This window comes from Dermacentor silvarum, chromosome 8 (assembly GCF_013339745.2).
Source record: "Dermacentor silvarum isolate Dsil-2018 chromosome 8, BIME_Dsil_1.4, whole genome shotgun sequence".
NCBI lineage: Eukaryota > Metazoa > Arthropoda > Arachnida > Ixodida > Ixodidae > Dermacentor > Dermacentor silvarum.
The window spans coordinates 83,796,542-83,813,588 of NC_051161.1; the positions used below are offsets into that span (position 1 = coordinate 83,796,542).

Sequence of the window (17,047 nt, forward strand, 5' to 3'; positions counted from 1 at the left end):
ACTGCGTTTTGAAAGATGGGATGGTGCGAGGAACGGAGGCCGGCAGGAACGTTTGCACCAGTCCGCATGCAGTCGCTTTATTTGACTCTAGCCAGCTACGAGACGCTTCAAGCTATACTACAACATTTTGTAGCCAAATAGATTAAGAACTTTCTTACTGATTGAAGCCTTCTGTCTCACTACTAGCTTGGCTTTCGATAAGGATTTTCCCACTTAACTGCCCAGTTAACAACCGCCATTCACTGCATTGCAGTGTTTCTTGACAGTAACAGATATGAAACGCTTGGAAAAGACGAGGACGAGGGAGACGTACGCAACACGAGCGGTAGCTTTCAACAAATTGTTTATTTGAAACCGCGGCAACACCTGCATACATTGATGAAGCTCGTAGCTAGATCAAATGCAAAGAGCAGATATATGCCGTTTGTGCTATTTCTTTCCACACGTACACACTATCAAAGCGCACACTCGGACGCATACATAAATTATAGTTCTTTCTTTGGCCAAAGAAGGGATCGATCAAACCACGCTCTTACGAAAAAAAAAAAGAACGGTTCGAACCCACGCGTGCTACAGTGCAATGCCAGCCACCGATAGTGCCCTTTCCTGACATAACTACAGCGCTCTGCAAATCTACCATTTAGGAAGCGACTCGTGTGCCCGGCATACCGCTTGCCACAGGAAAAGAGTATTCGGTAAACAACTTCTCCCCTACAAAGCACAAACCGTATTCTATGGCGTTTTTGGCAGGCGTGCGTCTTATCCTGTAGTGGATTGCTGATCTTACAAACTGTTTTCAACTTGCATGGGACTTAAAGAAAGAAAGAACGAAAGAAAGAAAGAAAAAAGAAAGAAAGAAATTACATGAACGTGAGCGCGTTCGGTCAAAATTAATGTTGTTAGTGATTAGGAAGTATCGTTCGGGCGAACGAGTCAACTCTCTGAGCAGTGCTGACCTTATGTATAAAGAAAAGCTTTTATACCACGCTTGCTCAAAAATCTCGCATAACTTGAAAAGTCTGGATGCTTTATATAGGCACCTCTAGAAACCTTCTTAGCGAGAAACATCGCTGGCAAGCAAGCAAAAAGTGTTGAAATGTTTGCGTTTCACCGCAATGCATATACATAGGAGATACTACCACGCGAGACCTGTGCAAGTAGAAATTTAGCCTTGCCTCGTTAATGTAACTTCTGCTTTGCGTGTTGGGCAAAAGTCGCGTGCACGTGCTTATCGCATCTTCGCTTCCTCCTCAATTTTTTGTGTTATCACCAGCATAGTGTAGCCGACTCAAATGCTCCAGATTTTCACCCTTCTGCATTGTATCATTTCTATTTACATTACGTATGAACGAGGTATTACGAATAGTTTGAAGAACAAAGGGCGAATAAGAGTATGGCCGGGGTGCTTCAGCCTCTATCTGCATATAGTACAAGCTCGTAGACAATAATGATGAGAACGCTTGTGGAACGACTTTACGCAGCTTGCGCGGATTGGATGTAGCGGCACGTGTAATTACAACCGTTGCAAACAGACTTATTAGGAGTGTATAAGAATGATGGTATAACTAATTAGTCGCCGCTGTACCCTTTGAGGCTTATCTAGAACGTGCCAAACTGGCTAAGTAGGCGGAACGGTGGCGGCGATGGTATACAGCTAGAAGTGCACGGACTAAAACGTTGCTTCAGACAAGAAAAACAAATTCTTTTTAGTGCGCAAAAAAAAAAAAAAGTGCTAGAACGTTGTCTATCTCTGCCTCTACAGTTTCTGTAAACACACAGCTTCCAATCGAGTGTTGGGTTTCCTAGCAATGCTTTAACGAAATTATGCCTCGTTTTTTTTTTCTTTTTTTCTTTTTTTTTAAGATGGAGGGAGACATTAGAGTCGGAGATTTTCTGACCTTGCCCATCCAGCAATGGAGGAAATGGGGGGAGCTTGCTTCTAACCCTTTCGGTTGATAAGAGCTACGTGCTTATCTCTTCGCAGCAGGCTCCGAAACGCTGCGGCCTTCCTAAACGACATTAACTGCGGCTATCTCCGCGAAGAACCTCCCGCTCGTTGCCATCCTATCTCTGTTCTGGTGTCTTTGAGGGTGCGGGCCAAAGACGGACCTAACTAGAATCAACACAGCTCAATTCCCGTTTCTTATTTCGCTCCCCCCCCCTTTCCCTCTTGCACATGCAGAGTCCAGTCTTCGAGGAATCAATCGATAACCAGGCCGGCCTATAGATGCGCAAGCTGGTGTCTTCCTCTCCGCGAGACTCCGAAAGCATGGCTGACAAGACCAGTAATCAACAGCAGCGGGAGGCTTCCCCAGCGGGACTGCAGTCGTGGATAAAGGAAGAGCGTCTCGATGAGGAAACCGCGGACAGGTCCCCCGTCAATTCTAACCAGCAAGGCACCCCGACCAACGCGCAGAATGACTGCGCCTCGGGATCCCCTCCGCAGCCGCCACAGCAGCAACGGCAAGGCGAGTACTCCCCAGTCTTGGGCACGTCTCGGGACGCGGGAAGCGGCAGCGGCGGTTCGTCGCCCCAGGCGCCCAACATCAAGTGCGAAGTCATCGACCCCGACCAGCAACAGCACAGCCCGAGCATGGCGGCTCCACGGAGCGTGGCTCAGCCGTCGCCGCCCATGTTCTACACTGGAAAGTACGGTGGCGGCTTCGACGATAGTGGCTTCTACCCGCCGGCCACGTCCCTGGCAAGCATGCACATCGTGGACGGTTCGGCGACGACCGTGCTCCGGTACCAGCCGTCCGCTTCCAGCGCGACCGTCCAGCCATCGTCGTCGCCGTACTACTCGCCTCCGGTGGCTTCCACGATGTCCACCTCTTCAGGGAATGGTTCGCGCGATGGCGCTCTTCTGGAAGAACAGAACGCCACCTATTCTCACCTGACCCCGGCCAGCACCGACCCCTTGGGCTACCCGCCCAGCAGCCCGTACAGCATGCAGTCGAAGGGCTACCAGCAATACTCGCCCCCCGACTCAAACTCGTCCCCGAGCCCCGTATTGCTGTCGTCATCGAACACCACCATGTGGACGGCTTCGCCGCAGCCGTCGCACCATCACGACGACTTCGTTACGTCGTCCAAGCTGGTCACTAGCGTGTTGGGCGGGCCTTCCTGCCGAATCCAACACTCGTCCCATCTCCACAGCCACCATAATCACCACCAGCAGCAGCACCAACAGCAGCAGCAGCAACAACAACAACACCAACAGCAGCAGCAGCAGCAGCTGCAGCAACAGCAACAGCAGCAGCAACAGATGCACCAGTCCCAGATGAGTCCTCCGAGGACACCGCAGAGCGTCACGGGTCAGCAGATGGGCAACGCCTACTCGCACTTTCTCCAGGGAATGGAACACCACGTGGCGCAGCACTCGTCCATGGGATGGAACCACGGCATGGATTCCGGTCACGGGGTCATGGCTGGCTTCGCTGCCTACGCCCCTCCCAACAATGACAAAAGGGGCCTCATCGGCGAGTACCGTGAGTGCATGTTCATTTTGTCCCCATTATATATTGAAACACGAAATGCTGTAAGCTCGATGCCGAACATGTAATCTCCATAGTTGTTTAGGGTAGTTCGGCAGTGCTACTAAAGCAGAGTATTGCTATTAAAGATTACACTGTCTCTGAAGCATGGCTAAAAACAAAGCAATAAACAATAACAATTTTCATTTAAGTAATTTAGTAAAAGAGAAAAAAAAATCCCACTGGCTTTGGAGGTGTGTGTCGTTTTCATTCTATTGACATGATGTAATAGGATAGGTTTGCGCCTTTCGATGGCACCGTCTATACTCCTCCCTTTCATTGAAAAATGTTGTCACAAAATGGTCCGATAGTCATGTTTTTGTTGCAGTCTGTTATCATTGAAAGCTACATGGATTTCCGTCGGACTTATCAGGATGATTCGTGCGGTAGAACAGCCACCTCAAGTGATAGGACTGATTTACTTGCTTCGGTAGCAGATCTACGACGTTTGGATGACATTCCGATTCTGCTCTGAATGTTTCTCAATCCAAATGAGCCTCGATAATTTATAGGGCTGTAACTTCTGACGCTCCCAAGCTGGATGGTAGAAGGACACTTGGGGAGACAGTAAACCAGGACGCATTAGTTAGTGATTAATTTGAAACTGTCGTTCGGCGAACCAAGAAAGTGATTAGCGGATCAAATCAGAATTAAGGAAGTAAGTTCTTCAATTCGCCTGCTAAAAGCGCTGCGGCGATGACAATGTGGCGCCTGATCTTTCGGGCCTTTTCGCAAATGTGCGTTGTCTTTTTGTAGAACTCATTTTTGTGTTCAAGTGCCATTGATCTGTCTAATGGCCAAAAAGTAACTGTTCTGCGTCAGATGCATTCACGAAATGTGATTTAACAGCGAACTAGGTGTCGCGAAGCATTTCACTTTGTTCCCGTTTCTTTCTCTCTTTTTTTTTTCCTTTTTTTTTACTACGCAAACGCTTCTCCCTCGGTAAGAGCCATGCTTGGCATATTGGCGCTGAGCCGTGCTCCCTCAAGGGTTGCAGAAGATAGCGCTAACCTTTCCTTTTCCAAACGAACCACTTAGTAGTAGTAGTATCAGAAGTGCAGTGTTGTACAGAAAGAGAGGGAATCGGGCAAGGTGGGCGTGCACTACATTCAAGGCTGCAACAGCGCTGTACGCAAGACCAGGATTGAGAGTTGGAGGGGACGCCACGCGACACTGTCAACCGATGGTTACTGCAGGAAAAACGAACAAAACATAAAGAATGTGTCGCGTGGTTTCAACTTCTTAGCACAAAACCAAGAATAGCTAGTACAAAGAAGTCACGTTAGCAATGCAGTCTTGTAGTACAGCTGGATTTACGACGACTTCGTTTAATGTACAGTTCAAATGCGAACACCGGAAGCGTCGTTCTTGCGCAGCCCTGCGAGAAGCAAAATGCACTAAAGATGTATTCGACCGACTCCGGTGGGTCAGGATTTGTCAACTGCGATGTGCCTGTGGCACATCGCAGTTGGTCGCACTAGATCTCGGCGGCCTTACCTTTGCGCTGGGCCATCGAAAATACCACGGCCTCCGCTGTTCACATTTGAATCCTCATACTTAGCACCTTTAAATGTACACTAAAAAGCACCAATAAAAGACTGGTAGAGTGAAGGCAAATAGGACACGACAGAACAAAACAGAGCACACACTACCAAGTGCTTGCTTTGCTGTCGGTCTTCGTTTCCTGCACTGCTTGCCGTCACGAGAAATGTTGCGCCAATTTGCCCAGTGTCACACGCATCTGTAATGCTCGAGTATATTAGTTCATGATTTCATCACAATTTTGCATTCGTTTAACGTGAAAACGTTGTTTGACAATGCAGAAGAGCAGGGCCAGATTTGCCCATTTTCGAATTTCGCGCCTCGTCCTCCGCGAACTTTTAGTTAGTGGGACGTCGCGTATTTCAAAGTATCTTTTCGTACTTGGGCCGCTTTGATGCGAGAAAGTCCGAGCAAATTAGGGGTGCGATCTTGTACGCGTTCCAAAATGGAACAGAGGCGTTCCGTTCCATCGAGCCGCACACGATTGGTCAATTTGAACGTCGCGGTTGAAATTGACCAATCGTGTGCGGCTCGATGGAACGGAACGCCTCCGTTCCATTTTGGAACGCGTACAAGATCGCACCCTAGATGTTGCTGAAATTTCAAACTGTCGTGGCTCATCAGGAAGGAGACACCCTTCCTGGTGTCTCCTTTTCATCGACGGACGAAAGATAACGCAGTTCACAGGCGTTAATGGGGCAGTCTCTCGTGCCATAAAAAAAATGTGTCATGAAAGGGCCCGAAAGACTCGGGGCTCCGAAGAAATATAACGTCCTCGCAACGTCCCATGCGCTGGTTATAAATGTTGTTCTGGGTTTGCGCAGAGCACGGTATTTCCTGGATAATAAGCGGGCTGCCCCGAACTGGCCTCATATGCTTCACGTCATCAAACATGGTGACACCCATCATATACTTATGGCTCGCTTAGTCATCAAAACAGATTCAGTAAAGATCGCCTGTGTTAGATAGCGCAATTCTGTTTTATCGGCTTAATCGTTCCAAGCGTTTGATATTACTTGCACAAGTCGCAGCGAAATGTTATGTTTTAATAAATTTACTAATTCACTTCAAAATTATTCGTGTGAACGCACAAGCAGAGCTGGCATGAAGTGACATCAAATTATCAGACATCGTGCGCTTTGCGTCAGCCTCGAGAAGTATGTGTTCAAATTCTGTGGTGGTATGACACTGGTGTTTCAGTTAGCACTTATAGGGGGGTATTCTGTAAGCGTCCACCTAGTGGACATGTCCATTAAACTGGCTGTTGAAGGTTTGATTGGCTGAGCTGGGCCCAGTATACGCGCCAGAAGGAGACAGGTGCCCCCAGCCAATCAGCACTTAAGCAGCAGACAGAATGCACATGTCCACTAGGTGGACAGTTCCAGAATAACCCGCCAGTGCTCTGGTAAAATGCAGCTCTGATAAGTGGTCAACCGGTGGAACGACATCGTATTTCGCCACAGATTTCGGGGACGCATCTCTCGAAGATAGCGTTAAGCGTATGATTTTTCCCTTAAAGGGTGCGGCTTCATTACCCTCTCGTGTTCAATTCCGCCATTGCGATAGCGTCAAAGTGAATAATTACTAGGCTAATTAGTGTAACTTTGTTTGTCAGCTTGTTACTTCACACTGTAGTATTCGTTCGGATAATGACCACGTGCCTCTTTGAGAAATTCAGCTGGTATACGTCAGAATTCCCCGTCGTAATGGCTCAGTGTCTATGGCGTTGGGCTGCTGTGCTAACACCAGCTGGATAACACAAGGCCTGTTCACTCCGATCCATGAAGTCATGTTACCAAGCCCGACTGCCCTAGAATCTAATGGAGATGCTCCCGAGTAAGCAGTGGTGATTTCGACGTCACCGCTTTCGTCACGCCGGGCTTGGCAATGGAGATTTCGGGCCAGGTACCATGACGTCATGGACCGGAGTGAGCAGGACTTGTGAGCTCGACGTCGCCAGTTCGATTCCACGCCGCGACGGCCGCGTTTTGAAGTGAGCGTTTCGCCGCAGTGATGGTGAAATTGTACAGTGTCCGCCTCGGGTATATATGTGGGAGGTATTAGGCTCGAATCCCGGTGTCGCCGGAAACCCATAGGTTTCCGGTGGCACCGGTATTGTGTTTTTATTTAAAAAAAAAGATCGTCTCACTGCGCGCGCAGGTTAATCTGGGCAGGTAACGTGAGTTACCTATCTTGAATTGCAATAACCGCAGTTCCGGCTACTCTTCAACGCGCGCGCTATATCCCATTGCGTGCACTTGGCTCAGCTGTTTCGAAACAGAAACACCGGTGGAGCGCGCGTTTGCGCGAATTGTGCGATTTGCGTGAATTGTGCGATATATATACATACATGTGTATATATAGCTATAGCGAGCGGCGCGTGCTCCGGCCGCCCGGCGCCTAATCTGGGTCGTTCGCGGCGGTGTTTATTGCACTGGGCCGATGTATCTGGCAGACAGTCGATAAGGCACGATACGGGGCTTGCAGGCTAGCTCGCGGGCGCGGTGATAAGGCGCACGTACGCCCGAAGCCTTGGCGCGCTCGCGCGCGCGCAGAGACTCGCATCCGTTCCTTACGAGAAGGCACGCCGCAGCGCAACGCCCGTCAACCGCAGCAGCAGCAGCAGTGGCAGGATCCATGTTCCATCTCAAGCAACGGTTGGCGCAGCGAGGAGGTACGGCCGAATGACGGACAGTCTCTCTTTCTCCCGTTTTATTACAATTTAGTTTCTTTCGTTTCCCGGAGTCGCGTGTCGCAATCGGCATGGCGACCCGTGGGGGGTTGCGTTATCTTTGCAATGCAGCGTTCCTTTTCGTGATTGTGTGCGTGTGTCGTTGGAGTCACGCCGCAATGTCGCAAAACGCGTGCCAGTGGAAGCGACAATGCTTGGAGAGTCGTTCGTATACATTGTACAAGCTTAGCGAGATTCCGCGAGTGCTTTATTAACAAAACAGTTCAAGTTATAGTGCGGTGCATGTCTTGTTTTCATGGGTTTCTCCTAATTAGCTTTGCACTCCAGAGTATATATATATACTTCGGAGTCTACTTGAGACTCGCATTTGCAGCAAAAAAATCTTGAGTGCTGGTTGCAAGCGACCATTGTCCCGGTGATCATCTTCGTTATCGTGCCGATTGTTATCACGAGTGGCGGGCGCCATAGTGCCGGCCAATGAGGGAACGTTGTCACGTAGGCGTTTTGAGATTGCGAGTCCTGGTTTGGTGAGGCCCGTTATTATTAGTATTTAAGGTATACGGAGTATATACCGTTATGTTACGCTAAACGTTTCGGACCTCGACACGATATCGCTTGCATCGCACTTTGGCAACAAAATCCTGTGATAGCGTGCCCGACGTGAACTGGATTGCAGTTTTAATGCGATATGCTTTCCGAATTGACTGGAAATCACGTTCTCTGTGTCTATAAGTGTACCGCTTCGCAAGTTGCTCTTTGCCCAGTACAGCACGCGAAAACAGCAAAAGGAAGACCAAGGTATGGGGAACAACTGCTGGTGCTTGGGTACAACTATAATATACTTAAAGCTGGATAAATAGCCTGGTTGCTGTAACCTTTAGGCACACTAGGATAATTGTTTTTCGTTTCTGTGAATATTCGCTTGTAATCAATATCTGCTCCCCGTTGTGACCGATATTTGCCCAAAGCTTGGCGGAGAAAATAGTTCGCTTCACGGAAATTCGACGCTTGTCTCTCGCGCATATAACGGGCCTCATCCACCTATCTCCTTCTCTGTCTAACCCTCAAGAAGGCAGCGCCCAGAGATACACAGTTGTTATTCCAAAGCTCTCTGCGCTTCGTTATCTCGTAACCGATATGGCAACGGTCTTGAAAGCGCTGCCCAGTGGATGGCCGTCGCGAGTCGCGGCCGTCTAGTGCGATCGAACCGCGATAAGCACTCGAGGGGGCACGACACGGTGCATTTTTTCTATTATTTCATCGTATAGTACAAGGCGATAAAGCTGCGTGTCGATCTTGCATCTCGGCCAACGCTTCTCGAGTGGAGGGCGGAACAGATCCGGATTCATCGTGTCACTCGGGTTAACGGGAGATCTGGATGTCCTGGGATAGTTGCATAGACCATGCCCTCTAGGTAGCTGATGTTTATTAACCATGCGCGGTAGTTTCTTAAGATTTGCGAGCTTCATGCTCCAGGAGGTCACTGAAGAAAACGGAGAGAGAGAGTCGTCTGCTACGCGTCGCGTGTCTTCATCAGCGCCAGTTCTTCATAATGCCGTCATGTCCACATCTCTTAGTCTGTCGGCTGTTGTATAGTTTAATATTATCGGTCGCCGTATATCCTTCTCAGACCCGGATGCAGCATTATGGGCATAATCTCTTTGCAAGTCAGTTTTTCTTTTTTTTTTTTTTTTTTACTGACTTGTATCCTGCAAATGCGAAAAATAATTTCTTTGCTTAAGTATGCCGTTTATAGATGCCACAAATGAAACATCCGGGTACGTATGTAGACAAAGTGACGATCTACTCGGGCTTAAAAACCGCTTTTGGCATAAACAGATAGATGGAGATTCAACATCGTGTTGTGCACGTTGGCATGTATGGGCTGCACAACCTAGTATTTTCATGTGATTTCGTGGTAATCTAAAACACACTTCCCGGTTTCTCTTGGTCGTCTCTGACGACGTTAATGCCTGTGCCAAATTAGTGTCAGTTCTCTCGAAAGCTGGCAGCAAGAACATAAGTAAATCACTTAAATACACTTTCGCAGGCATCTTACTTCACATTTGATATGAATGTTTCACGTAATTTCTTCCGAATTAACTTTGGAATGTATTGAAACCAATGTGCAATATATTGTACGAGGCGTCTCAAGGAAATACACACTTTTTTGACTAGACTTGATTAGTCGGATCAAAAGAATATAACCTTGCAAGATGGAGGGAGTTTCATTACCGGTGAGATATGTACTGGTGGATGCAAATTTTCATTGTGCACTGGTTGCTTAGCTTGGTAGTATTTCCACTGTAGAAATCAGTGATGCGTAGTGAGAAGTAGCTTCCTTGCTATGTGTGTCGCCACCTGTCAATCACTAATCAAAGCGATCCTAACTGCCAATCACGTATCAAAGCGAAGGGGTTTGCGCCGCGCACGTCTTTTCACGTCAGATATTACCCGCGCGATGCCCGCTCTCTCCCTGTACAGCGTTACTTGCTGTGCGTACATTCAGGCACATCTACATTATGCTCGACTCTTTGAGAATATGAACTTTTTAAAATAAGTAACCTGTCAAATTTCGAGGGAAGCGGCACATCGCCGGGTACTTCTTTCACATACTCCTTCCATTTAAGGATAACAGGACTGATGGCACGACGGTTCTTCTTTTCACTCAATGGACTGCCTCCGATCCACTAGTCAAGTTGTAATCTAAGACGTTCGGCTGCCGTACGCGTTCACGTCACATGACCGGTTTCGGAGGAACCAATTCTGGCGGCGTGTAAATGGACATCATGAAGCCTTTCCCCTCCATTTTTAGCCTTCTACGGCGGCAGGAACAAAATCAAGAGTTGCCCGAAGCAGCGCTTGACCGTATAGGCTGTTTCTAACGCGCTGTACGAAAAGCTATAAATTGGGGCGGCCGCTGGGATAAAAAGATTTAAATAAAAGATAGAAAGGCGCATTTCGATGAATGCGGTTAACGAGAGAGATATAACGTGACCAGGCCTATGGCGCAAGCGCCGGGCTCTCTACAGGATGTCTGGACTGCCTCAATGCGACTCCATGACCGTATACGACGTGTCCACGGCATGCAGTGCTGTCGCAGTCATTCGCCCCAAACACGATCTCCCCCCTCCCGTCGCATACGACCCTCCGTTTGACGATCGAGTACCGACGAATATGCCGCACACACGACAGTGCGCGAAGCACTGCCGAGCCCTACACCGGGGTCCTGCTCCTTCGCAGCTACGTACGAGCTCGGCCGGCCCCCTTCGGTCGGCGCTGACGTGACATATTTATTTCGTCGCGTGACACCCATCCCCACGCGCCCAGTTCAGTCGCCGACTCCGTCCGGCGGCAGTGTTCAACTTGCAATTTGGTAACGAGACACCACGGCTGTTGAAGAAGCACCCTGCAGGGGTTCTCCCTTTCGCCCGTCCCGCGACCGCGACTTGTATAGCGGTCGGAGGGCGCTCTTTGATTCATTCGCGGCCCCGCCGCGCGCCGTTCCATGGGCTCAGAAAATTTGGTCGTGCCGTCTTGATCACTGGCTTGACACGTTGCGTGTGTGCGCGTGCCTTTACGATTGCTGTTTGCTTTCATGGTGGCGGAGACCGGCGCTGTGGTGGCCTGGCAGAAGTGTTCGTTTCAAAGGGATCTTGCGGCGCTGCCGGGAGGGCGTGAGATTTGGCCCCCGCGGTGCCCCGGCGCTCATATACGAGGCGGCGTCGTTTTGCAGCGCTCAGCGAGCTGTGCGCATCCATGTCGGGGCAGTGGTGTTTCGGCCTGTGACGTGTCGCTAGTTGGCATGTGGCTAAATGGCACTGGTTCCCATCCTGAGGCTCGTTCCCACACTTACCCGTACGGACGGATGAGTATCGATAATACAGTGGGCGCGGAGATTCGAGCCAAATGAAGCGAACTAAAATCGAGGAAGTATGGCGATGACTGCGGGAACATGGCTGTGGGAACACGCCACGTTGCAACCGCCCTCAGGGTGTATGACGTGGGCATACCACGGCGTGTATCTTGAGAAGCCTGTAGTATAGTCATCGCATCTGTCCTTGCTTCTCATATTTCTATTCCCTTCCATTGTGCATCTGAGCACGAGACAACGCAAGCACCACGATAACGTGATATTTCAGTCCATTGAATTTGTTGGCTGACAACTTCGGATATTTGCAGTTCACTCACAGTTCACTCACAGTTCACTCACAGTTCACAGTTCCTCAAACTAATAGTTGGTCCAGAACAAGGAGCTGAGGTGCAGTGGCTTGGCAGGGCTTTTCCCGTCACATAGCAAAATTTTGGCGCCGTCCTAAATGGAGGCATAGGCGCACCAGCTTTGCATGCAAGTTTGTGCCAACTTGCAAATATGTCATGTGCACATTTTAGCAAAAACTGCGCTCGAACGTTTATTTGTGCCAGCGGTTGGTCGAGAGTTGGCGTTGTGGCGATTGTGTCTGCTTGTTCTTTCGCCGGGATCCACAAAAAGTCGAAGTGAGTGCCTTGACACTTCTTATCGAGCGGCCACCTGAATGCGCTCACTTGAGGAGAGCCGTCAAGTAATTCCGAGAGTCTGGCATAAACCGAGAAACGGCCTCGATGACTACAGTTGTATGCAAGTTGTCTACACGACAGAAAATTCTCACGTCGTGTTGTCTAAACGGAAGTGTGTTTTACTCGAATAAGTTGATTTATTATTACGCGAATACGTCGAAGAAGGAGAGATCTTGTTTGCCTTGGTGTGTGATGCTGTTGCGAGAACTAACGGCAACTGGTAAACTTCGTTTCAATTTTTTTTTATGCGTGTGAGATCACCGGCAGGAGAAAAATACCACTAACAAGCAGTCATCTGTGTCGGAGAAGCAAGAAATAAGTTCAACAGTACATAATCAAATAGTTAACTTCCAAATAGTTATAATTGAACTTCGCCGGCTCTCTCGAAAGCAGTGTTGTACACGTTCCTCTAAAACAGGAACGAAAGCTCGTTCCTCGTTCCTTACGAATATTGAAACGAGTTCCCGTTACAAGTTCCTTTAATGCGAAAGGAACGCGTTCCAGTTACACTTGGAGCATTCGGACGTGTCGTTACATTAACGTTCTATTTGATTTTTTTTATTCAAATGTAGCGTCGGATAATCTTGAGGCGAAATAAAGTAAGAAATTTAAAACGCGCATCGAACTACGTATATTATAGGAATCGCAACATCGCCGGCAGCAGATTATCTGGAACATAAAAAGAATCCAAAGCAACACTCTTAGACGAATTTTTTCAGGTAGCACCGGACATACTCCAGACATGTCTAACTGCAACATTGGTGCTTGTCTATTACAAGCGGAACACATATGGCACTTTCGACTTCGGTTTTCAAATGCGCAGTCAGGATACTGCGCTTCAGATGTTCAAATAGAAAGTTACTCAGATGCACCAATATAATCAAATTTCCTGCACAAGAAACCGCATCGAAACGAACAATACAAATGCATTTAATGAATGCTGATTTAATAGTACTGTATGAGTGGGTAAAAATATCCAGAATACATATTCGTAACTTAGTAAAGTCCCTTGTTTGAACTCAGCAAGAGTTGCATCTCGATGTTGATGTCCGACAGACGAACTCGTTTTTTCGTCAGCACTTCGTTGGCAAAGTTCAACAGCCGTAGCACCGAAACGCTTGAGGGTACTGCCGCGTTGTACTTGAAGAATAGTTGGCTCAGACCCTCGAAGTTCATCTGCAACAGCGGGTAGTCCACTGGTCTTATAGCAGGTAACGCAACAGGTCATCCTATGCCACGGCTGGAATTGTTTGGTGCCTGAACGAGAAGAAATATTCGGGCGCGGACGAGGTGGCAACATCTGCGCTGGCTGGTTTGGTCTCGTCGCCGCGCGCTCACCTGCGCCCCCGGCGTGCCCCTTGAAGTAAAAACCAGGATTGGTTGGTGGGGTCATGACGAATCCGAGTTACGCGAGGACTGGAAATTGTCGATCCGCCGCGAAGTCCCTCGAGTGGCGTGCGATCCTGACGTCATCGTTCCTCTGCGGCAGGCCGGCATGCCGGCATGGAGGAAGGAAAATACAGGGGGGAGCGTCACGTGATAATCTTGAAGCTTATTCATTAAAATATAACGAAGAACTCACGAAAAGAATGCACCATAGTCACGTGACAGGCAAGCGGTAGTTCTTTGCGAATCACGCGGTCGCCCATCCGCCCTGCATAATGTACTGCGTACGTGCGTGTGTCTGTTCAATGCCGTGGAACGTTTATAGAAGGAACGCCGTTCCCTCTGCCGTTCCTTCGAAAACCTAACGAGTTACTGTTACAGTTCCACCAACTCTTAACGGAACGGTGGCGTTCCTCCGTTCCTCCCAGAAGGAAATTAGTTCCAGGACGCCGTTCCTTGGAATGCCGTTCCGTACAACACTGCTCGAAAGTAAAGCGTGTCTCAACAGACTCAGCACGCATTGCGACTTCTGAATAACAAAAAAAAAAAAGACTGATAATTATTTTACCAACCACTCTGACATGCATAATGGGAGCCTCCGCTTTGCGCGACTTCCTGACTCCCTCCCCGACTGCCTCATTATTTAATTCGGGCCCGTATGGCTCTGGCAAGCTTTTCACGTACTTCCGTTTTCTGACACGCACTTGGATATGAAACTCCTGCGCCGTCAGCATCGCGCCGAGCAATGTTTCAAGCTCGTATTCGTCCGCCTTTCAATGTCTTTTCAAGCGCAAGAATTACGCGGTCGTCGTCCTCGTGATGGAAAACAGTCGGAACCGGCCGAAGAGCGGGAAAGCTGACGAACAAAAATAAAAAGTAAGGAAAGCAAAACGAGAAGAGAAGGCTAACGACGTGTCGACGATTCACATAAATATCATGCGTTCCTTACGAATGCACGAAGGCTGTCCAACGCGTGCATCGCGCGCGAACTTGAAACCGCGATCAGGCGGGCGCTGCAGGGTCGTAAAGAGAATGGCGAACTACACATCACTGCCGGTTGGTGCCTGCGCGGTAGCATAAACGACAGGCTGCAGTCTGCGCGACGCCGAGGCATCCTCCTCCGAACAAGCTGCCGTCTTCGAGATCTTAGCACTTGCAGGGACGCTAAAGATGCACTTTATAAGTTACGTCGTTATGTCTTATGCGCCAAGCAGAACACAATGAGAAGACGATGGTCAACGCCGCTACTCGCACCAGAAATACTTTATTAAAAACGCCCAAGTAAATCGCTCTGCCACAAGAAACTTGACCAAATTTCAGTCGATCAGTTAAGTTAAACTGTATTAGTTAAGCACAATCCCGCAATAGCATGTTGACCCCCGTCACTGTGGAGGGAGGTTTCGTGAGCAGTGAACGAATGCAAGAGCGATAGACTCGTACCGACACCGCCGTGAAGTTGCCGCAACAGCTCGCCCGGACGTCATCTATTTTTATGGCATCGAAACGGGTCTAGTCAATTGCTTATCGGCAAATGAAGATTGCATTGCTTTCCAAGGGAACCAATGACCTAATTTAGAAAGTTCTCAGGATTCTCTGCACTGCCAGGGCAGGCAAAATACGAAAATGTCATTTGATATTAATGACATTACAGTGACCTGAGCGCCCTGAGGGTCTGCTGGGAAATTCGAGAACGGGGACTGCGGCCCTCGTTTTCTCCCCTAGTAATCGATCGATGGTATTTTTTTTTCTTTTTGACGCTACCAAATTCTTCCGCTATATACACAGCTATAATTCTTCCGAATTATACACAGGTATAATTCCCGGGAGACCACCGGTGTTAAAACGTTGTTTCTTGTACGATAGGAGTCACAAGCTTATGAGAGGTGTTGTATAACCAGAAATTGCAAGTATACACGCAGGATAATATATCAAACCTGTTCCACACCTGTTCTTTTGTTTCGCGCTTTGTCATTGGTCCGAACGGCTCTGCGTCCGTGTTGTAAGCACCATCGGGCTGCGGACAGCGGTGGATGATAAGGAATGATCAGAACCAGGGCCGGTATTTTGTAGCGATGCCTTTAAAGTAATAATGCCTTTTCGCGCTTATCGCGCTTTGTCAGTGGTCAGAAGCGACGGTCCGCTCGTGTTATCAACGGCATCAGCCGGCCGTGAGCGGTGGATGATAAGACTATTCTAAAATAAGTGATAAGGCATCGCTACAAAATCGCGGCCCAGGCGAAGGAAACTATTTCATTATTAAGGTGTTAATTGCGCAACAAAAGGACAAGGACGGCAGAGAAAAATACACACACCGTCCTTGTCCTTTTGTTGCGCAATAACACCTTAGTAATGGACTACCAACTTGCCCGCAATGCAAACATTAAGTACATTATTTCATTATACCGGCCCTATTGTCTACAACACCTTCTCACATACTCGGATTAACCAGCGTGCTCCGACTCAGTCGCACATTATACGTTGCAATTACAGGGATGTAATGTTACAAAAAGAACTTCTCCAGAAATGACTTCACTTCATTTTCGTCTTCTCGTTGCTAAAATGACAGCAAGATTCGGTTACACGCCTTCGCTCGCGAGCCGAAGAATAATGTGGCAGCGACCTCGTCGCTTGCAACGCCCAGTTCGCGCTAGTACGAGCCCGGTCACGCACATTTTCCATCTTACTGGCGCACCCAGCGACTTGAGAACGCGGGCCACGTCATGGTACAGTGGCGACCGAACTCTTCGATCAATGCCTACACCATATGCGTCATCGCAATGTGTCGCAGGAACTTGACTTCGCTTTTTGTTCTGTTTTCGGTACTTAGCTTCTGGTGATGTGGTTTGCAATGAAATACACCGCACGCCGTGTGCAGCTCCACGAGATCCAAAACGCATGGCAACAGGCTGGTCATTAGTGTGTACCGTCAATCAAAAAAAGTTTACGGACCACGGGATATCAGAAAACGTCCAATTTCCGAGCAGCCTGCAATAATAGTCAGTAAAACCGAACATCACAATGTTGTTAGCATATACTGGTAGAAGCTGTCAATGCGAATACTAGGCTGCTATGTGAGGCTGCTCGGAAATTGGACGCTTCCTGAGATCCCTTGGTCCGTAAACAATTTTTTGGTTGACTGTATACACTGTACAGACACACTGCTCTGACAATTCTGCAGTGAGGATCGCGAGGATTCTTTTTTGAAAACGCGAGCCTGTCCTGCAGTTTGGGAAGTTGTTCTCAAATATAGGTCCAGCGTTTTGGCCCCTTGTGACTCTTGAACAGAAGTATGTGAGAGGAGTCGAGAGAAGAGATATGTTAATGAAAGGCAGGGCAG

At 48.5% G+C, this 17,047-nt stretch overlaps 1 protein-coding gene across 5 annotated transcripts in view; it reads left to right on the forward strand.

The window, feature by feature from the left end:
• LOC119461526 (probable serine/threonine-protein kinase yakA) overlaps positions 1-17,047 on the forward strand; it is a 66,544-nt gene that overhangs the window by 27,185 nt on the left and 22,312 nt on the right. For all 5 annotated transcript variants that reach the window (XM_049673176.1, XM_049673175.1, XM_049673174.1 and 2 more), the window contains exon 2: positions 2,183-3,488. In XM_049673176.1, coding sequence (XP_049529133.1) covers positions 2,228-3,488 — 1,261 coding nt within the window. In that variant the 5' untranslated portion in view covers positions 2,183-2,227. The remainder of the gene's footprint in view (positions 1-2,182; positions 3,489-17,047) is intronic.